Source organism: Mustela lutreola, chromosome 17 (genome assembly GCF_030435805.1).
Source record: "Mustela lutreola isolate mMusLut2 chromosome 17, mMusLut2.pri, whole genome shotgun sequence".
Taxonomy (NCBI): domain Eukaryota; kingdom Metazoa; phylum Chordata; class Mammalia; order Carnivora; family Mustelidae; genus Mustela; species Mustela lutreola.
In genome coordinates this window covers 41,808,311-41,830,908 of record NC_081306.1, presented here as the reverse complement: position 1 = coordinate 41,830,908, position 22,598 = coordinate 41,808,311, and the positions used below count along the sequence as shown (strand labels likewise).

The window sequence follows — 22,598 nt, the reverse complement described above, 5'->3', positions numbered from 1 at the left end:
AAAATTAAAAATAGAACTTCCATTTGATCTAGCAACTCCACTTTCAAGGAATGAGCGGAGGAAAACAAAAACACTAATTCGAAAACAGATCTGCACCCCCCATGGTCATCATAGTCTTATTTACAAGAGGCAACCCATAGAAACCCAAAGAAACAACCTCAGTGTCGATCGACAGAGGAACAGATAAGAAAACGTGATGTAGATACACATGGTGGAATATTACAGAGCAATGAAAAAGGAGGAAATCCTGCCATTTGCAACAGCAATGGCTGAACCGTGAGGGCATTACACTAAGTGAAATAAGTCAAACAGAGAAAGATAAATACTGGATAATCTCACTTATATGTGGCATCTAAAGGAAAAACAACCCAGGTCATAGATACAGACAGACTGATGGTTGCCAGAGTTTGTGGGGTAGAGGTGGAAGAAATGGGTGAAGGGGGGGGGGGATCAAAAGGCAGAAACTTCCAGATACAAAATAAAATGTAAAGCTCCTGGGATGTAATGTGCAGCCTAGTGACTATAGTTAAGGCCGAGTAGCAGAAGGCATCTGGGTGGCTCAGTGGGTTAAGCCTCTGCCTTCAGCTCAAATCATGATCTCAGGGTCCTGGGATCGAGCCCTGCATCAGGCTCTTTGCTCAGCAGGGAAGCCTGCAGGCTTCCCCCCAACCCCCCGCCCTGCCTGCTTCTCTGCCTACTTGTGATCTTTCTCTTTCAAATAAATAAATAAAATCTTAAAAAAAAAAAAAGACTGAGTGGCATATATGAAAATGGCTAAGAGAGTAGAACTTCCAGTGCTCATCCCAGGAAGAACAATTTTTATAACGGTGCGTGGTGACAGATGTTAACTATACGTATTGTGGTGATCGTTTTGCAATACATATAAATAACAAATCAAATACTGTACACCTGAAACTAACAGAACACAGAATGCCACACACACACACCTATGACCCAACCTCACAAGGGGGACACACTTGGCTTTATTATTCGATTGGCATGTATCATCATAACTTCTCTGCTCGATCACGTTTGCAAGGCTTCCTCCTCCGAGCAAAGCTACACGACTTCACAGAATCCAAGTCTGCAGACGCCAAGCAACTTAATCGATGAATGGGAAAATCATGAATTAATTGGTAGCAGCAGGCGTGACATTTCAAGACGCCCCGTTGACAAGAAAACACACGAGTTGCGTCTTGAATTTCAGAAATAGTACACTCCATCTGAACAATCCTGTTCCACTGATTTCTCTTAAAAAGAAAAAAAAAGTCCTCTCGTTCATGTTTCATGAACAGTCTGGCAAACCAGCTTTCCTCCTGGAGATCTAAGGGGGGTTGGGGGGCTGTTGGGGAGGCTGTGTGCAACCAGGGGCAGGAAACTTCAAGTGAGAAGCCAGGAGTCCGCATGGAGAGACATCCGCAGTGAGACCAGGATGGCACCCCCAGATCTTAAGACTCTGGCTGCTCCCCCAGAAGCTCTGTGCAGGCCAGAGGGCCAGGGCTGGCTGTGTCATCAACACCAGTTCCCACTGGCAAGTGGCCTGATGGGCCATTGTGGGCTAATGAGCCTAGGTCCCAGGAGCATAAACAGGTGATAATAAGCACACACGCCCACCGTCACATACACACACCCTTCCGCATGCACACACGGGCTTCCACGCTTTCGTGTTCACACATGCACACACGCTCACATGCTTGCACACATTCAACACTTGGGCACTCGTTCACACCCTCACACCGCCTTCCTGCGGCAGATCTCCCAGCTAGAAGAGGAAGGAGCTTTAATTTAGAGAAAAGATCCCAGTTTTCTCATTGATTCCTGGACTAAGATGTTGCTCCGGCTTAGAGGGAGCAGAAAAGCTATGGCAGCCCCACGCGGAGCAGATGTGCAGGGCAGGGAAGGGGTCAAGTTACTCGCCATTCGCATCCTGCCCAGTGCTAGTGCTGCGGCCGCCACCGCCACCGCCACCGTCTCCTATGGATGGGCCCCTGGACTGTGGGGTTCGGGCTCTGCCCCTAACTCACGATATGGACTTGCAGCATTACTTATGAGGACACCGCAGAGACCAGGATGCAGGGCCTGAGTATCGCTGGGAGGATGCGTGTGCAAGGCGTGCACTGCAGGAAGCATGTGCAGATGCTGGGTTTGCAAAATGCAGATCGGACCTCATTCCTCCCTGCCCATGTCCTTCCGCCGACCCCGCCCCCAGCCACAGGCGGCTCCTCCCCCTCCAGCCCGTGAACCAGGCAAATGCACCAGGAGTCCCTCCGTGCCCAGCTTGAATGATGATGATGATGATGGAAATAAAAATAGATATCCTAAGAGCTTTGAGTAGTCACCACGCACCAGACATTCACTGTTCTGAGCATTGGCCATGTGCTGACTCAACAATCCTAACAGGGGGATATTATTACTGATCCGAATTTACAGATGAGAAAACCGAGGCACAGGGAAGTTAATTTAAACAACTTTCTCAAGGTCACACTGTCAGAAGGTCATGGGACTAGGATCCAAACGCCGGCAGAACTGGCAGGAACTACCAACACTCATTCGTGTTTGCTAAGCACAATGAAATAGCTTCCCTCCCTACATCTGCACAAGATCGTGAGCTCAGGCTCTGAAACTGAGAGAAAGCTCATCCCCCAGAGAAGGTCCCTTTCTGCCCCTCATTCTGAAGTTCCATGGGCTGACCTGCCCCACTCTGGGACCAGAAAGAACCCCATGACCTGTGACGTCCAGGACCAGGGTCCACCAGTAGATGGCGCTGCTTCACCAGCCCTGAGGGCCAGGGCTCAGCCTGGCAAACCCCTCAGATCTCTCCTGAGTGCCCTGGGCAGCAGGCAGTATTCACAGCCTGGCCCAGGGTAGGCTTCCCCCTTCTACATTTCATAAAGAACTCCCAGCCGATCCACTGGGGTCCAGTCTACAAACCCAGTGATCTTTCTAAAATGCAGATCCAAATTTTGTGACTGTCCTTCCTCAAAACCTCCCACGGCTCCCATAGACTAAGGATTAAGGATTAAGCTCTTTAAGTCAATAAAGAAGACCCTGCCTATCTTTCTATGTTCCCTTCCTCAAAACACCCCCAGCCAAGGTTCCTACCACCACAGCCCAACCTTCTCTTCCTGCCCCTGGGCCTTTGCACAGGCAGGTTCCTCTGCCTACCTGCCCTTCCTCCTTCACTCTGCCTGAGAAAAATTCCCAAGAGCCTTCAGGGTGTGGCTCACCTGTCCCGTCCTCCTCGGTGAAGCACTCCCACTCCTGGCCAGCATCACTGGCTCCCTCCTGAGCCCTCCTGCAGCACCTTGGACAGAGCTTGGTTTGAACCCATCACTGATCCGTGCCCTCAGCACTGAGAGCCTGTTGGGTCCCCAACAATGGGAACACAAGCATGAAGAAGGTGGGAACAGCTCTGCTCTGCCACAGAATGACACACGTGAACAGATGACCACAGGCCACGGTTAAGTGCTATGAAGGGAAGCACGGAATTCATGCCTCACATGACAATAGCGTTGTTTTCTTTTTTACTAAAATATAATTTACATGCAGCAAAATAGATAAATCTAATGTTTAGCTTAAGAAACTTTTACCTATGTGTCCACCAATGTTTCCAGCTCAAAAGTCCCCCGTCCCCCCTCCAAGATGTCTACCCCCACCCCCTGGTGTATCCATCCTGATTTTTCTCCCCTGGAGATTATTTTTGTTTGTTTTAGAATCTCATACACATGGGACCTCACAGCATGAGCTGGCATGTGCCCGTCTTCTTTTACTCAGCCTTAGCCCCTGGGGTTCATCCGTGTTAAGGGCATAAATAATATTCCAGTATAGAAAGGGGCCACAATCGGTCCATTCTCTTGTTGATGACCATTTGGGTGGCTTCTAGTCTCGAACTAGGATGGAGAAAGATGTGATGGGCTTTCCTGTACAAGTCTTTGTGACCATGTTTTCACTGCTCCGGAGTATATTCCCAGGAGCAGCGTGGCTGGCCCACAGGACGGATATGGGCTTCGTTTTAGGAGATGCTGCAAACAGGTGCCCCAGACCTGTTTGGACAAAGCGGTTCACATGCCTTGCAGCAGCGTCTGGGGTCCCACTGCTCCCTTGATCTTGGACTGCCCAAACTCAAGAGCGTTGTCCTGAATGCATGTTTATTGCTTAAGCCACTAGTCTGGGGCTTAAGAGAGATTTGCGGTGACCGAGAGAGATTTTTATCAAGTACGTAACACAATTTCTGGGTAGGAAGGCGACAAATGTTGGCTACTGTCATGGTGCTTTATGTGTCCACCAGACTGGGCTGACAGGTGCCCCGTAATTGGTAAAGACAGCGTGAGGGTTTCCAGAAGAGAGCAACACTGACTTGGTGGGCTGAGTCCAGAAAATCTGCCCTCTGGCGCGCCCGGGTGGCTCAGTCAGTTAGGTGTCTGCGTTCGGCTTAGGTCATGATCCTGGGGTCCTAGGTTCATGCCCCGAGTCAGGCTCCCTCCTCAGTGAGGAGTTTTCTTCTCCCTCTTCCTATGCCCCCTCTGCTTGTGCTCATTCGCTTGCTCTCTCGCTCTTGCTGTCTCTCAAATAAATAAATATATATTTTTTAAAAATCTGCCCTCACCAAGGTAGGTGGGCATCACCCAATCCATTGAGAGCCTGAAGAGAACCAAGGAAGGGTGCCTTTCCTCTCTTCTGGAGCGGAGACATCCATCTTCTCCTGCCCTTGGACGTCAGCACTTGTGGCTCTTGGGTCTTGGGACTTGAACTAGGAATTACACCATCAGCTCCCTGGGCCTCCAGCTTCCAGACGGTACATTATGGGACGCTCAGCTTCTGTAACTGTGAGCCAGTTCCTATAATAAACCTCATTCTGCGTGTGTATATCCATATAGCCTGTTGGTTCTGCTCCTCCGGAGAACCCTAATAGAGCCACTGTATTTATAATCACGGTCAATTATAATCACGGTAATGAAGCTATTGCGTATCAAAGGCCCTTCCAGACCACAAGTTCATCTACCTCGTCTACCACAGCCACATCAATCAATAGCTAGGAAGGGAAATGTCAATCAAGGTCACCACGAGCTACCACTACACACCTGTTGGGATGGTTACGATCCAGAAGACCGGAGATAACGTGGATTCACGTGGATGTAAGGAAGAGGGAGCTGTAGCGTCCACATGAAACGGAGAACAAACACCACACTGTGGCCCACCAAGCCCTGGGTGCTCTGGCCTGGCTTCCACCAGCCTCCCTCTTGGTTCTTGAGCCCCTCGTTCCTGCTTTCCAGCCATACTGGCCTTTCAAATCTCCAGTGGACCACATCCCTCAACACTTAAGGGCTGTTCTCTTTCTTTCTCTTCCCCGCCCCACCGGTACCCAGTGAAGGCCCAGTTATCTCCACTCTCACCTCAAATGCCCTCTCCTCCAGGAAGCCCTCCTGAGGCCTCTGAGCAGCTCAGCCTTCCTGACACAGCAAACGAAGAGGACTATAAGGGCATTATCTTTGGTGAACCCTTGGGAGCTCAGCCCCCTGATGCTGTGAGTGTCACAGTCCCTTCTCTGGATGGGGACAGAGTCCTGGCCTGAGCTGTGCGGATGGTGGGCGGTGGAGCCCGAAATCCACTCACACCAGCAGGAATCGGACAAGCCCACTCCCCACACCGGACTGCATACCCCCCAGGGCCTGTCGTTTCATCGGCTGCCCCCCACTCCTACCCTGGATGCACCTACGCGGTCAGATGAGGTTGTTTGTTTCCGCCGGCCCAGCCAAGATCCCAACGCAGCACAGGAGACACTGGGGCATGTATGCCGGGTGGTCCCCCACAAGGACAGCCCTGGCTGACTTGGCCCAAGGGCAGCAAACATGCAGTCAGGCAAGAGAAACACAGGGCTTTCTGGCTGCTTTGTTTCTAACTCATTCCAGTGCATCTCTGCCCATCTGTGAATCCCCGCCTCTCGGAGCCCTCTGTGAGGTCTGTGCTGAGATGGGCCAGACTCAAAGATCCCTTCCGACCTTGAAATTCTCCAAACACAATCTGGAGTCACCGGGGGGTGTCTCCCAACTCACTGGTTCTGGGACCCAAATCTAGGGACTTCTGACCTCTCCTCATTGGCTTCCTTTGACGGTTGGATCTTGGGACGTCCCTCACCGTCACCCGTCACCTGGCAATCTCAAGGACATACATTCTCCTGGGGGTTGGGTCTGATTCAATAAATATCCACGGCAAAAGTGCCGCCTCCTCCAAGAGGGCCTCCTTGACCAGCCCGCCCTCTGTCGCACCCCACCCCCCACCCCACTGCAGGCTGGGCCCCCTGGATTTATACTGTCGTAGAACCCTGGCTTGTCTTCCAAACACTCATCACCACCTGTGCAGTTACCGATCTGATGTCTGTTCCCCTCCACTAAAGCCACTGGCTGCGCCCCAGGCCTAGCTCAGCATACGGCCCATCACGGGCACTCAATAAAGATTGCGGGAATGAAGGAAACAGTCAAAGAATGGTGTCCCAGAGTCACAGGCAAGGAAGTGCAATGCTAGTCAAGACGCCGTGGGTCCCCAGAGAAGCTCAGGATGTCAGGCTGGGGGACATCCCTGGACAGTGATGGCTGGCAGGGGTAGGGAGGCAGGGTGTGGCTGCTTCCACCACGAGGGGCTGGAAAATGCTTCCTACTGTCGCAGGACACTTGAGAGCCTCCTGAGCTGAGACAGCCTGGAGGCAGCCAGCACCAGGAGAGCCGGGCCGTGTTTTAGGGTGAGATCTGGTGCATTCTGGGAGCAGACAAGGCACTGGCAGAGCAGCTGTGAGAGCCCCAAGCACAGGCAAGGAGTCTGGCCTGGGTCTGGGGAGACCTCACTGGCGGGCACACTTCTGATCAGCAAAATATGTCCGAGCCTGCAATATTCATGTACTAATGCACACCAGTATAGTCACACACATTATTTACTGTCTTTGCATAGATTAAAAGTCAGTAGAGCTTCATTTCGCTCCTATTTCAGAGATCAGAAAACAAACAAAAGACTTGATGTGGTTTTTCTGCTCCTCAACAGACAGTCTTTTACACACTAGGAGACCAACCCCTCCCGGCCCAGTGCGCTGAGCACTGTGGTGGTCAGACTGACTTTCTAGAAAGACCCCACCTGTGGCTGACTGTGTGGCACCAGATGGGAAGGGAGAGATGGAAGGTGGGGCCAGGAGTCAGGCGGCTGCGGGCTGAGCAAGAGGGGCTGAGCAGGGATGAGTGGCCTCATTCTACAGAAAGGGAAACTGAGGCTGGGGAGGACCATGGGATCAGATGCCATCATATAAAGTGGCAGAGGTCTGACCAAATCAAGCCTCCGGGTGGGGCTGGTGTGTTCTCATCTGGTCAACGATGTCCAGAAGCTGCCCCCACCATAAGCAGTTGGTCCTGGGGGACCCTTTCAGGAAGCACAGAGGGCTGAAGTCATCAGGTCCTCTCAGGGGCTCCCAGACTCCTCCAGCCACTCAATGAATGCCCCCCAGAAAGGGTGCAGATGTGTCCTGTATTTCCCCAAACGTGGCCCTGGGTGCAGGAGGTCACAGGAGAAGGCATTTGACAAACGGGATCCCAGAAGGGGTGAGGTGCCCGTCACCGGAGGTGTGTAAGTGGAGGCCATGGCTCTTTGGCCTCCAAAGGTGGAAAGAGGGGTCCCCAAAGCATCAGGAGGTCCCTCGCTGGGTGCCGGCACAGGGCTACGGTCTGGGAATCGCCAGCCCGCGGAGACCTCACGTGGAGGCGCGGTGCCCCCGCCCCCCACGGGGCATTTCAGCCTGCAGGTTCCTGCCATGGCCGCATTTCCCCACCAGGGACCACCGCGAGGACGACCAGACTGGGAGGTACCGAGACAGGCTGGAGACTCAACAGGAAATGGGAGCGGGGGTTTCAGAAAAGGAGGCAGCAGATTATTAATCTCTTGATTAATAGCAGCGGGCCAGTGGGAGGGAAGGGGCTGTCCCACTGCCGCGCAGAGGCAGGAGGAGGGGGTTTGAAGGCTCTGGCCTCCTCCAGACCCCAGCTAGTCATTCCGAAGTGCCAGATGCAAGGGACAGCGGGCCCAGCCGGCAGTGTCTTCCGCCCAGCCTCCCCCACCAGAGCCCAGGACAGCAGGGCACTGGGGAGACCTGGCGCGGGGGACGGGGATGCAGCCCAGACAAGCCCCCACGCTGCGGGGGTCACCCACACAGGCCGGCTGCGGAGGAGGGGCAGGAAAGAAAGGCCATGTTTGAAGAAAGTACTAAGTCCAGGCAACCCAATCAAAGGGGCGGGGGGGGGGGGGGGGGGAGGCAGGCCGGCAGGGGGCCGTCTGGCGGAGGGGAATGAAGGAGGCAGATGAAGCCCCGGAGAGTTCCGGCAAACCCCTCCGCTCAGCACATCTGGAAAAGGTTGGCTCTAATGCCATCAAAGAGCTCCGAGAGGGGCCGGGGAGACAGCCAGGGCAGGGAAGCCAGGCCGAGGAAAACTTAACCCCCAAGTCCCTGGGGCTCGGTCCTCCCAACGTGTCGGGCAGGCCCTGCGCCTGGCCCGCCCCCCCCCCCCCGCCCTTCCTGCAGCGGCCCCCCTGCGGGTGGGGGGTTTGCTCAGGGGGGACAGGAGGGCAGCATCAACCACGTCGGACTTCCTGCTGCCTTGATCGAGGCAGAGCCAGGGGTGTGATTTCCCACCCCAAAGCAAGACAGAGGGTTATATCCTCATTCCCCAGAAAGGGAAACTGAGGCACGAAGAGGGGAGGCCCGGGATTGTCCTCTCTGCCTTCCTCTGGGACTGGGAGCTGGTCCTCGGGCCTCTCGCGGGGAAGTCTCAGCATCCAAGCCCTCACTGTGGCCCTGCCCTCCCACACTGTTGCCTCCCCCACGCCCCCTCCCCGCCACACCGCACCCCTCCCCTAGGGAAACCCCCTCAACCTCCAGATCTCTGAGCCAATGTCACTGCCCCCCACCCACCCGCGGAAACCCAGGACCAGGTCTCATATCAGGGCCATCTGACATTCCCTCCCCCAGCAGTTCCGTCCACAACAACCCCTCCCCCCAACCACACACGTTCTGGGAGGGAAGGGGCCATGTTCTTGGACACCAGTGTCGACTCTTAGGTGCTGGGTTCAGCGCCAACCACCCACCAGACCAAACACAGGATCTGAGGAAGCTGAGACAGGGACTTCCCTGAAGGGAGACCAGGCCGGGGGGGGGGGGGGGGGGCATGGAGCCCCCTCTCCCCACCAGCTGCTGACTGGCCGGGTGCCTGGGCCTCATGGTTGTAAACATGATAGATGCATACCTCCGACACACACACATACTCACACACACTCTCTCTCTCCAGAAATCCAGTGTAGGAAAAAAATCTCAGAATGGGAGAATCCACACAGGACACGGCTGGATTACAGTTCTGTTTCCACATAGCAAGAAGATGGCTGCGTCCTTTAAGGTGTGTGGCTGCGTCCCCACACCAGGGGACGCAGTGGGGGGACCTGGGTGGGTAAGGACCTCGCGGTGAGCTCTGGGAATAATGGAAGGGGGACATCATGGGCCACCATCGAGGCCCTCGTGAGTTGGTAGAGGAGAGGTGTCCCCCCAAATCAGACCATCCCGGCATCACCTGGGTGAACCCACATGGGTGGCAGGGGCCCCTGCTCTCGGCCTGCCTCCCCCCCCCCCCCCGTTGCAGCTCTGACAAGGCCCCCCCCTTCCCCTCCTGCTGCCCATTCCCCAGCTCTGGGCTTCTGCCCTCCCGTCTCTCCAGGACCCTCCCGGACAGCTTACAAAACAGTTTACAGATATGCTCCCGTACTTCCTGTCTTCAAAACAAACAGAACCCCTCCCTTACCCCATGCCACCTCCAGCTTCCCAGGCCCCTTCACTGCTCCCTTCACAGCAAGAACTTCTAGAAACTTCTCACATCTCATTTTCCTCCTCCGCACCTGCCTTCTTGGCCTCCATCCCTACTGCTCCCCAAGACGGCCTTTGCCAGGGTCCCAGCCACCCCGCGTTGCCAACTCTAATGCGTACCCGGCCCCAGTCTTAGCGGGCTTCCCAAAGCATCTGGGAGACTTGGGCTCTCCCCCATGCCTTCCCCCCTGAAACTGACCTCCCGGGACACCCAAATGCTCCTTCTCCCCCCCTTAACCAGCCCCTTCTCCTTCGCCTGCCTCTGAGGTTGCAGAGCCCTGCAATCTTCCTGGTACTCCAGACTTTTTCACTCAACCTCCCCCCTTCTCCCACGGATGTCCCCATAGGCCTCTCCAGCGTCACTTGGCCAAAACAGAGCTGCTGGTTTCCCCTCCGAGGGCTGACGACACCACTGGGGGTCCCCAGCTTAATGAAGGACATGCCCAGTCAGCCAGCTGCTCAAACCAGACATAGAGGGTTATGCATGGTTGCTCCCTGCCCTTCTGTGAACAGACTCTTGTCTCAGCTTCCAGACTCCTCCTGAATCCACCCACTTCCCAGGTAGTGTCCTGGCACAAGCCACCAATCCCTTGCACCTGCCTATGTCCACTGTCCCCACGGCAACCCTCGATCTTTTTTAAAACCTAAACCAGCCCAACTCAGGAACCTCCAAAAAGGAGAGAAAAATACTTCAAAGTCATCAGGAGAAAGAACAGAGCAGGCAAGAGCAGAAATCAATGACATTGAAAACAGAAAAACATAAGAGAAAAATGAATGAAACCAAAGCTGGTCCTCAGAAAAGACCCGTGAGGGCGCCTGGGTGGCTCAGTGGGTTAAGCCTCTGCCTTCGGCTCAGGTCATGATCTCAGGGTCCTGGGATCGAGGCCCGCATCGGGCTCTCTGCTCAGCAGGGAGTCCGCTTCTTACTCTCTCTGCCTGCCTCTCTGCCTACTTGTGATCTCTCTCTCTATTTCAAATAAATAAATAAAATCTTAAAAAAAAAATAACAAAAAAAGAAAAGACCCGTGAAACAACAAAGCTCTAGCAAGACTGACAAAGGGAAAAGAAGAAAAGGCACGCGTTATCAATATCAGGAATAAAACAGGTTAATAGGGCTACGCACGTCAATTTAACAGCTGAGAGGAAATGGACCAGGTCATCGAAAAACACAAATCACTCCAACTCCCTCTTTCTGAAATACATCATTTGACTCGCCCCATAACTATTAAGGAAATTGAATTTGTAGCTTAAAAACTCCTTCAAAAGAATTCTCCAGCCCCAGATGTTTCCACTGGAGAATTTTACCAAATGTTTAAGAGAAATTAATACCAGGGCGCCTGGATGGCTCAGTGGGTTAAGCCTCTGCCTTCGGCTCAGGTCATGATCTCAGGGTCTTGGGATGGAGCCCCACATCGGGCTCTCTGCTCAGCAGGGAGCATGCTTCCCCCTCTCCCTCTGCCTGCCTCTCTGTCTACTTGTGATCTCTCTGTCATATCAGAAGCAAAGTGGGGGAAGCAAGTTGCAGAACAAAAGAACATCATCTGGTTTTGTCTGAAAAAAAAAATATATATATATATGCTCCTATGTAAATATGAGGAGAAAAGGGTCTGGAGTAATGCACTGGTAATATTAATAATGGGATTGTATAGGTGCAATTGAGAAGCAGGAGAATACTCATCGTCCACCTTATTCAGTTCTGTAATTTCTGGATTTGCTTTGGGCACTGAGTATATACCACTTTCTTCATCACAACAATGACAGCAGTTACAGTAAAAGGCAGAATGAGGGGCGCCTGGGTGGCTCAGTGGGGGAAGCGTCTGCCTTTGGCTCAGGTCATGATGTCAAAGTCCTGGGATCGAGCCCCACATCAGGCTCCTTGCTCAGCGGGGAGCCTGGTTCTCCTTCTGCCTGCTGCTCCCCCTGCTTGTGCTCTCTCTCTCTCTCTTTCTGACAAATAAATAAAATCTTAAAAGAAAGAAAGAAAGGCGGAATGACACTCTCCCCCTAACTGACGTGGCAGTCTGTGGCCCAGGACCAGAATCTCTGCCCCTTTCAGGGGTCCCAGCATGAAAGGGTCCCTCCGAGCTGATTCTGGGCCTCCCCTGCCCCTCAGTCCCCTCACCCCACTTCTTGTCTATAGTGCTCTTCTGCTCATCAAACGCCCATGCTCTGTACACAAAAGGTGCTCCATAAATGCACACTCAGCTTTTGTTTCCGAGCATCAATCCCCCCCCCCCCCCACCAAGCAGCCTGTGCTGGGGTTGAATTCATCCAAGGGAATAGAAAGGAAGGGCAGAGCTGGCCCGCCCCACAGCCTTTACCTCACGAGGTTGGCACAGGGCCCAGGCCATCGGCAGCTCTGGTACACACGCTGGACCACTGTCTCCGAGCCGTTCTGCACCTGGCAGGACACTGTCCGCGTCACCGTGTGATGGCACCAGTGCCTGTGGGGAAAGTAACAGTCACATCAGCCCTTCTATTCCTGAGGTGCTGACTGCGGGTCAAAAGGCCATGCTGGCCAAGGAGGGGTCTCTCCATAAGGCCATGGGGTGGGGGTGCTCGTTCTTCTGGGGAAGGGGTCCACTGAGACCCTCAGTCCAGGACAAAGGGGAAGGGAAAGCACCCACACCCCTTGGCTACCAAGCCCTGGCATCCATCATTTCAGTCACCAAACACTTGGAATGAACCCCTGCCCATGGGGAAATCCCACTTTGACATGGAAGACTAAGAAAGAAGTGATCATAACCCACTGGAACACGGGGCCATCAGTGCAACCAAAGGATGCACACAGGGACCTATGGGACCAGCGGGGCACCTAACACAGGTCCCAAGAAAGACCAACCACCTAGGTATTGAAAGCTGAGTCAGCCTCCAGCAAGTGCAAACACCAGTGGCCCAAAGGCTGGGAGGAGGGGAGGAGCAAGGAAGAAGGGGAGGGGCCAGGAGGAAAGGGAGGAGCCAGAAGGAAGGGGAGGATCCAGGAGGAAGGAAGGAACATGGTACCCGCCAGGCTAGATGTGGGTCTTAGCATGAAGTCAGTGGGGAGCCCCTAAAGTGCTCTGACCAGGGGAATCTCTCTATGGGTCTGAATTTAGAAAAATCCCTCTGGTGCAGTGTGAGAGGTGCAGAAGCCTGAGCTGGGGCATGGGGGTGGGTGTTATATGCAAACAATATTGTGATTGGATCCAGATGGCAGGCAAGCCCATGCTCCCACCTCCCCCGCACATTCCCCACATCCAGATCCTAGAAATTTAAATCTAAAAATAAATCCTTGTTGCAACATCAGCAAGATAGTGGGACAGGAGGTCCCCCACTCCAATCTCCTCTCAGTAACAATATAAATAAACAATATAAATAAAAGGGATAAAAATGACCTTGCAGGAGCTTTGGAATTTTTGCAAAGCATACATCTTATAAGGGGTTAATATCAGAAACATACAAGGAACTCATAAAACTCAATAGCCAAAAACCAAATAATCTGATTTTAAAATGGCCAAAGGACCTGAATAGATATTATTCTGAAGAAGACATACAGATGGCCAAAAGCTCAACATCAGTCACCACGAGGAAAACGCAGATCAAAATGAGAGATCACCTCACACTTCTTAGGATGGCCATTATCAAAACGACACAAGACAACAAATGTTGGCAGAAGTGTGGAGAAAAAGGAACTCCGGTACATTGTTGGTGGTGATGGACATTGGTACAGCCATTACGGTAGGTTCCTGAAGAAATTAAAAATGGAACTACTGTATGACCCAGGAATCTCATTTCTGGGTATATATCCAAAGGAATTAATATCAGTATCTAGAAGAGGTATCTGCATGCCCGTGCTTATTGCGAAAGTATTCACAACAGCCAAGACGGAAATAACCAAAGTGTGCATCCATGAATGAATGGGCAAAGAAAATGTAGAAAATACACACACACAATAGAATATTATTCAGCCATTAAAAAGATGGAAATTCTACCATTTGCATCAACATGGATGAGACTGGAGGATGTTACGTTAAATAAATAAGCCGGACACATTTGTATATGAAATCCAAAACCGGGGGCGCCTGGGTGGCTCAGTGGGTTAAGCCGCTGCCTTCGGCTCAGGTCATGATCTCAGGGTCCTGGGATCGAGTCCCGCATCGGGCTCTCTGCTCAGCAGGGGGCCTGCTTCCCTTCCTCTCTCTCTGTGATCTCTTCCCTTCCTCTCTCCTACTGTGATCTCTCTCTGTCAAATAAATAAATAAAATCTTAAAAAAAAAAAAAATCCAAAACCGTCCAGCTCATAGAAGCAGAGAGTAGAACAGGGATTGCCAGGGAGTGTTGAGAGATGGAGCGATGCTAGTCAAAGAATACAAAAATAAGATGAATAAATTCTGGGGATCTAATATACAGATTCGATCTGTATGGATTATGTATTATATTATCTGTGTATTACACACATAATCATGTGGTGATTGGAGTTAATAATCCCACATTGCATTCTTGAAATGTGCTAAGGGAGTAGATCTTAAGTGTTCTAACCACAAAACAAACAGTGGTAACTATGGGAAGCGATGAATGTGTTAATAATCTGTCCTAATCATTTCACAATGTCCATATGTAATGTCACCACATTGTACACCTTTGGGGGTAAAAAAGCGTATTGTACAACCTAAATATACACTTTTTCAGTTTGTCACTCATAACTCAATAAAGCAGAAAATTTAAATAAAAAAACATAAAAGTCCCTAACAGCATTGGAAAACAGAGAAGCAGTGGGGGGCCAGAAAGTTTGAGGAACGCTTGTTAGACTGAAAGTAGGTGAAACTGAGCTGAAAGAGGAGAGCCCAACGGGAAACATAGGGAAGATTCCAGATTGGCAGTAAATGTGGGTGCAAATCGGGAACAGCTGATGTGGCTGATGGGATAGGGGAGGGACCCAGAGGTGACTGTCAGAGGACCATAGTACAAGGACCCAGATCCCTACCCTTGCTGGTGTCAAGAATCAGGCATTCGACTCACCTGCTTGAGGCAGGTATGGTCGTAGAGGGTGCCCCCAAATCTGATGAACCCCAGGAGAAACTGAGACCTTCTCAAGTTTATACAACTGAATTTGGGTGCCTGGGTAGCTCAGCTGGTTAGCGACTGCCTTCAGCTCAGGTCATGATCCTAGAGTCCTGGGATCAAGTCCCTGTTTGGCAGGGAATCTGCTTCTCCCTCTGACCCTCCTTCTCATGCTCTCTCTCATTCTCTCTCAAATAAATAAATAAAATCTTTTTTTAAAAAAGTATATACAACTGAATTCTTTTTTTTTTCTTTAAGATTTATTTACTTGAAAGAGAGAGAGGTAGAGCAGGAGGAGGGACAGAGGGAGAGAGACAGAGAAACAGAGAAGCAGACACCCTGCTGAGCATGAAGCCCAACCCAGGGCTTGATCCTAGGACCCTGAGATCCTGACCTGAGCCAAAATTAAGAGTTGGAGGCTCAAGCAAGAGAGCCACCCAGATGCCCCTATACACCTAAATTCTTGCACACTCCTTCTCTACCCTTCGCCTATACCAACCCTCTAAGAGACAAAGCAGCAATAAATAGTAAAGCAGAAATGAGCCAGTGGAAATCCCCAAATACCAAGAATTTCAAAGTATTCAAGAAAAAGAAAAGGCCAGCACCATGAAAGAAAGGCACCAACTCAACAGACAATAAATCACACCTCAGGAAAAGACAATAAACCAAACCAATGAAGACAGTTTTTTAAAACATTATTGATGTCCTCAAAGAGATAAGACAGTCGTGCCTTTGTGGAAAAAAAATATTATGAAATGGAAAAAATGAGATCTCTTGGAAATGAAACGTATGACTGTAAAAACCAAAAAGTGCAACAGATGGGCTGAAAAATCAGAATGGACACAGCTAGAGTGACTGGATGAGCCGGAAATCTGAGCCATGAACTTTCCAAGGATGCACTGCAGGGGAAGAAGGTGGGAAATGGGGAGGGGGAGAAGGTGAGAAACCCAAAGGACAGACCATTTGCCAACATATGTCTGTTAGTAGCTCTGGAATGGGGGATCGGAGAGAGCCAAGGGAAGTATGTACTTGAAGAAAGTATAAAGAGAGTTGGAGAAAGACATGATTTCTCAATCCAAAAGAGCCCACTGAGTGCTAAGCCAGAAGAACACAAAGAGACATATCGTGCTGAAATGTCAGAACCCCCAGGATGGAAACAACAATACCAAATGCTATAGAAAGGAGAGTGACACAGATTACCCATAATAAACTTAAATCAGCAGTGCCAGATTCATCAAGAAACACAATGGTTTCAAATTTCCAAAGGGAAATATCGAGCACCCAGAACTCCACGCCCAGGCAAGCTCTCCTTCAAAGGCAAAGGCAAGAAAAAGACATTTTCAGATGCACAAGAACTCAGAAAGCTTGCCAGTCACCTTTTCTGAAAGAATCACTGCAGGATGTACTCCAGCAAAATAAATGAAGGATGCAGAAGGAATATATCAAATATAAGCAGCTATTATGAGCAAAGAAAGAGTAATATGATTTAATAACAGCCTAGCTCTAAAATCCAAAGTGATCTCAGTATGAAAGAGAGCTGCAAGTGGGACAGAAGGAACCAGAAGTTGCTGGGGATTTTGTCTTGTTTATGGAAACGACACAGGTGCTTTGCAACTTCAGGTATAGTAGAAAAATACACAATTAAGATATACCTTTCAGTTCAAAGATAAATAGTAGCAAGGATAGAAAGAGGACACAAAACTGACAAACCATGAGAGAAAAAAAAAATGAAACAAAGAAAATCTGATTAATCCAACAAAATGCTAGAAAACCAAGAAGGTAGCAACAGAAAACACAGGAATTAGAAAACCCTTGAAAGAGGAAGAAGAAAAGAATCAGCAAAGATTTGAGCGGAAATGAATGAAGTAGATTTACTTTAAAAAGTGAATCAACAGGGCGCCTGGGTGGCTCAGTGGGTTAAGCCACTACCTTCAGCTCAGGTCATGATCTCAGGGTCCTGGGATCGAGTCCCACATCGGGCTCTCTGCTCAGCAGGGAGCCTGCTTCCCTTCCTCTCTCTCTGCCTGCCTCTCTGCCTGCTTGTGATCTCTCTCTGTCAAATAAATAAATAAAATCTTAAAAAAAAAAAAAAGTGAATCAACAATGGGACGCCTGGGTGGCTCAGTTGGTTGGACAACTGCCTTCGGCTCAGGTCATGATGCCGGAGTCCCGGGATCGAGTCCCACATCAGACTCCCAGCCCCTCGGGGAGTCTGCTTCTCCCTCTCACCTTCTCCTCACTCATGCTCTCTCTGTCTCTCTCTCAAATAAATAAATAAAATATTTTTTAAAAAAAAGAAAAGAAAAAAAGTGAATCAACAAAACAGGTTTAAAAAAAATCAAATAGACAAAGCTTATAACAATCCTTAATGAGAAACAAACAAAAGACACAAGAATTATTCCAGAGATTTAAAATTATATGCAAATATTATATGGGATCTTACATCAAAATTTTTCAAAATCTGGACAATTTTCTACACAAATCTCTATTACCAACATTTGCACAGTCAAAAAGAGCATAGAAGTAACTGAAAGTCCATCCCTCTCCCCAAAAGCACCAGGAGACCTAGCTCAAAACCTGGGTCTGCCACCAACCTGCTCTTTGACTTAAGCAAAGTGATGTTCTCTCTCTGAGCCTCGGTGAAATTAAAAAAAAAAAATCCTACCTCTCAAATTTATTTTGAGGGCTATGTGAGCAGATTTAGGTTAGTGGTGTATGAACCACGTGGCACTCTCTACCTAAGCCAAGGAATCCCCGATTGGCTGGCTACCGGAACCCCACAGTGTCCATTAAAGCCTAGGGACTGACCTTCCCATCTTGGAGCTGGGAGAAGTAGTGGGCATTTAAACTTCACTGTCTGTAGCTCAGACTTGAGGCTGAGCTGGGAAAGGAATCCAGCCTTCCAGCCCACAGGACCAGCAGGGTCCCACATCCCCAGGACAAACTTCTTCTCCTGCGTCTGCAGATTGGTCTAGAAATTGTGCAAGATGGCAGGAGCCTAGGCCCCTCCTTCATCTCTACCGGGAAGCACTGGTGCCATCTCAGGCACTGAGCATGACCATCTCGGGGATGAACCAACCGGAGGACAATGCTCCGTCCCAACATCCGCCCCTGGCATTCCAGCACAGACAAACCAGCCAGCCATCTCGGAATCACGCCGGGTCAGGGTTCTCTATAGGGAAATGAGCGGTGAATTGCAAAACATTTTCAAATGCCTCGATTCATCATCTGCAGACATTTGATCTTTTAATGGGCTGTAAATGGCTTCCCAAAATCAAAACCTGGCCAAAAACAACGAAGAAGGCAGGCAGAGACAAGGGGAAAGAGATCCAGAGCTTCTCAGATGGAATTCAAAACCTTGTTCATCTCCAGGCACCATGGTTCCAGAGAATCTTGGTGTCAGGCATTCTGCTCCCGTGTGGGGTCCCTCTTAGGATCCCCATGTCTTGAACATTCCGTGGTCCTGTTTGTGGGGGGGCAGCACAGTGCCACCCACCCCTACTCCTGCCCACGGTGGGTGGGTGCATACAAATCTGTATGGACTACAGAAAAATTCCATGCACAGACTGGCTTGGCAGGAGGCTATGTCCCTTTTAAGACCCTTCTGGAAGGACTGGCCCAAGAACACAGAATTTGGGAGTGGCAGGGCTGGTCCTCCAATTGCCTGGCAATGAGGGTGCCCTCAGCAGCCTTCATCAGGATGGGAAGGGCTGGCATTATCTTTGGGCAGCAATGGTCTCTTCCATACCGCCCCCTCCCCTGGAGGATCCAGGATGGGAAACTCGCTCTCTCGGCTTTGGGGACACACAGTCTCCCATCCAGGTCCCTGTTCTCATGAGACAAGGTCCACTCCCTGATGGGGCTGAGCCACTGATTTGGCCCTGCTCCACCAGACCTAGAGGCCACTCCTACAGGGGTCTTCGTCGTGCTAAGTGTTTGGCTCCGTGACTTGGCCAAGCTTTGAAATTCTTAATTTAGGGTCCTTTGGGACAACAAGCGATAAGTGGCTTCAGGAAATCACGGCACAATGGAATGGAGGGTCTTCCGGACACCCCCGGCCCAGGCCCACTTCTGAATATAACTAACCCAGGGAAATGGGTTAATTATAACCCTCTCCTCCCCAGAGCCCTGGTCCCACTCCAAGCACCCACCCTTAATCCTCCCAATTCTCCTATCAGAGCTTTGCCTTGGGACTCGATCTCACTCACACTTTCCCTCCATCCCCAGGACCCTGAGCTCTGAGCCCGAACCAAGCCCCGGGGCTCTGACGGTGTCCTCCCTCCCACGGGGGATCACCTGGTCGGCCCCCTTGCCCCCGGTCCCACACTCCGCTTCGCCCACCGGCTGAGTCTCCTCAGTGCTTCCCCTTGAACCCCAACACAGAGGCCCTGCTTATCTGGACAGTGGCCACACACCATCATAGCCCATGGGACGCTTCGAGACCCACCATTGCAATCTGGCCAGTACTGAGCACATCCCTCTCCAGACCCAGCTGAGTCCATATTGGTGACCAGACCCATTAAACTCCCAGTCCTTTTACCCAGAAACAGAAGCGGCAAATTGCCACAGACTCCGCCTTCTCCCTCTCTCGCTGCCCGTGGCCACTCAGTCCCCACGCCAGGCAAGCCCACCTTCTCCACCCGGCTCCCGCTTCCTCTTGATCTTGAACCTGGACAGCCTTGGTGCCTGCTGGTCTCCCCGCCCCCAGCCCGGTCTCCCTGCAGTGTCCTCTAGGAGCCACCAGAGGGCACTCCCTAAACCATAAATCTGTCCTGTCCAGGTCACCTCCCCTCCCCAACCTCCACAGCACTCCCTACCTCCCTGGTACCACCTCCTACCCACCTCCACCTTACCACCGACACTGTCACACTGTCCCCCCCTGGCATGTCGTCCCACCGTCTTCCATCTGGCCAGCTGTTACCCTACAAGTCTTCATTTGGGCTCTGTCCCCTCTTGGAAGCCTTCCTGACCCCCTGGCCAGGAAGCGACTCTTGCCTCATGCCCCACAGGCTCCCATACATCCCTCAATCTTAGTCCTAATCATACTAGAAAACTATAGGCTCCCAAGGACAGTAGACTCAGGGCAGACCTCATAAAGTTGTGCAGATCTGACCCCAAGCCCTATGTTCTAGGAGGACTTTGTCTCACCCACTTGCACTCACTCAGCAAAAAAAAAAAAAAAGGTTTCTGGGGCTCTGCTTGGTGCCAGCAAGCTCTGCCTCCACGGCTGGGACCACCCATCTCAAGGTTAAGGGTGTTGAGTTTCAGGCCCCCTCCTCCCTGCCCTGATCACTCTAATTACCCGGCCATACCCTGCCCAATCCCCAGAGGCCACTTCCAGGAGTTCTCAGGGCCAGCTGGGTGCAGGGAGCTCTGTGAGAACCCAGGTTTGCAGCCTGAAGGCCACGGCCACACGGATGGGCAATCTGGATGACTCTGAGACCGTGCCCTTGAAGCAGAGCCCCTGGGGCTTAGCTGGTCCGCAGAGAGATAGAGTCAGAGAAGTCAGGTCCTTGCCTCTTCCCAGGAAAGAAGGAACAGCTCTGGTACAGAGTCAGCCCACCCGGCTTCTGGCCAGGCAGAGACCTTCTCCTGCGGGCAGAGTCAGGCCCAGGACCCCAAGACCTGTTTGGGGGTTGGCAAAGCAGTCCTATGTACTGTTATGGGCTGAGATATGTCCCTACCCCCAAATTCATATGTGGAAACCCTAACCCCCAGAAACTCAAAATGTGGCTGTAAAGATGGAATCTTGGGGCACCTGGGTGGCTCGGTCAGTGGACTCTTGATTTCGACTCAGGTCGTGATCTTGGGGTCGTGGGATCAAGAGGAGATCAGGAAGAGCTCAATGAAGAATCCGCTGGGGATTCTCTCTCTCTCTCCCTCTCTCCCCGCCCCTCCTCCCACTCATGCTCTTGCTCTCCCGCTGTTTCTAAAACCAATAAATAAAATCTTTAAAAAAAAAAAAAAAAAAAAGAGTCCTTAAAGAGAGCATTAAGTTATAATGAGGTCCTTAGGGTGGGTTGGAATCCAGGGTGACTGGGGTCTTTCTATAAAGAGGAAATTTCCAAATATGAACGCAGATATGTACCAAGGAAAGACGGTGTGAAGGTGCAGCGAGAAGGCGGCCATCGGTGAGCCAAGCAGAGAAGCCCCGGGAGAAACCGCCCTTGTCAACACCTCCGGCGTGCCTTTCCAGCCTCCAGCACCGTGAGGAAATTCACTTCTGTCATTTAAGCTGACCGCGTGTGGGACTTGGTTGTGGCGGCCCCAGAAAACCTGCCCGTCCGTGAGCTCGCGCAATCTCCCCAATTCTCCCAGGTGGGTAAGGTGGGGGTGCCTTACAGAGAAGGAGCCTTGAGCCTCCAGGAGACAAGGTGACACACTTGAGCAAGGAGTCTTTTTTTTTTTTTTCTTAAGATTCCATTTTTATATTTGACAGAGAGAGAGAGAGAGATCACAAGTAGGCAGAGAGACAGGCAGAGGGAGAGGAGGAAGCAGGCTCCCCACCAAGCAGAGAGCCCGATGTGGGGCTCGATCCCAGGACCCTGAGATCATGACCTGAGCTGAAGGCAGAGGCTTAACCCACTGAACCACCCAGGTGCCCTGAGCAAAGAGTCCTTTTAAACCCTGAAACCCAGTCTTCAGTTCTACGCCCCAGGCTGCCCCTACCTTGCCCGTGAGGACAGAGGATGGTTAGGGAACTAGTACAACATCGCCCGGCAGGTGCTAAGTAGCCAAGTTCCTCTGGGACCCATCCCCCTGCACCCACAGGAAGCCAGAGGGACAGCACCCACCTCTCGTGTGAGACCACTGGGATGACGGCTCGGGCCCCAGCAAGGCTCGTGGGGAGGGCCTGGAGCCACCCTGCTCCCCGCCCCCTCCTCACTGCGGCCCCGCATGGGAGTCAGCCCTCCGGGTCTTCCTCACTCAGCCCTGGCCAGGAAGGACCGTGGCTACTCCACGGTCACAGATCGGGAAACGAGGTATGGGGGCGAAGGCAGGCGGGACCCGTCCCAGGCCACCCAATGAACAAGCCAACACGCACCCAAGATTCAAGCCCAGCCCTGAGCCGCTCGGCTACACCTGCCAGTGGAGGGGGACCTGGAGATCACCTGGGGCAAACGCTGGTCTCTCCACGAGGGGCCACACTGCCCGGGGCAGGCCAGGCTGCCGTTGGTGCGGGAGGCAGCGGGCTGCTGACGGGAAGCACAGACCAGGAGCCGGCACACACGGGGGCCTGGGTCTGGGCAGGGAGGAGGGATCCAAGCTAGATCTCCCCAGCCTGGAGCAAGGAGCCAAATGTAACAAGATGAAACATGACCAGGCGAACGTGGCGTCCGGCCCTGCGGCCCCAAAACCCAGCGGACGAGCCCCAGATGGGGCATGGAGTTTCTCGCCAACAATAAGTTCAGTACGAGTCAGTGGTGTGCACTGTATTCCAAAAGGCAAAAGCAACTCGGGCTGTCTTTGTGCAGCATAAGGTCAAGAGCACCCTACTCCCCTCCATAGCAGCCCACGGGCGGTGGACACTGGGTCTGTCCCGGGTCCCCCTCAACAAAGGGCCATCAGCGGTCAGACCCTCCCCAGACTGCCTCAGCGCCCAGAGCTGCCTCCCCCGACGTCCGACTCTCCCCAGGCTGGCCCCCAGCCAGGGTCTGGTCCACGCACGAGTTGA

General features: G+C 51.9%; 1 protein-coding gene across 2 annotated transcripts in view; it reads right to left on the bottom strand.

The window, feature by feature from the left end:
* The window catches only part of COL26A1 (collagen type XXVI alpha 1 chain), a 121,853-nt gene that overhangs the window by 69,988 nt on the left and 29,267 nt on the right, over nucleotides 1–22,598 (bottom strand). For both annotated transcript variants that reach the window (XM_059155033.1, XM_059155034.1), the window contains exon 2: nucleotides 12,205–12,327. In XM_059155033.1, the coding sequence (XP_059011016.1) occupies nucleotides 12,205–12,327 (123 nt within the window). The remainder of the gene's footprint in view (nucleotides 1–12,204; nucleotides 12,328–22,598) is intronic.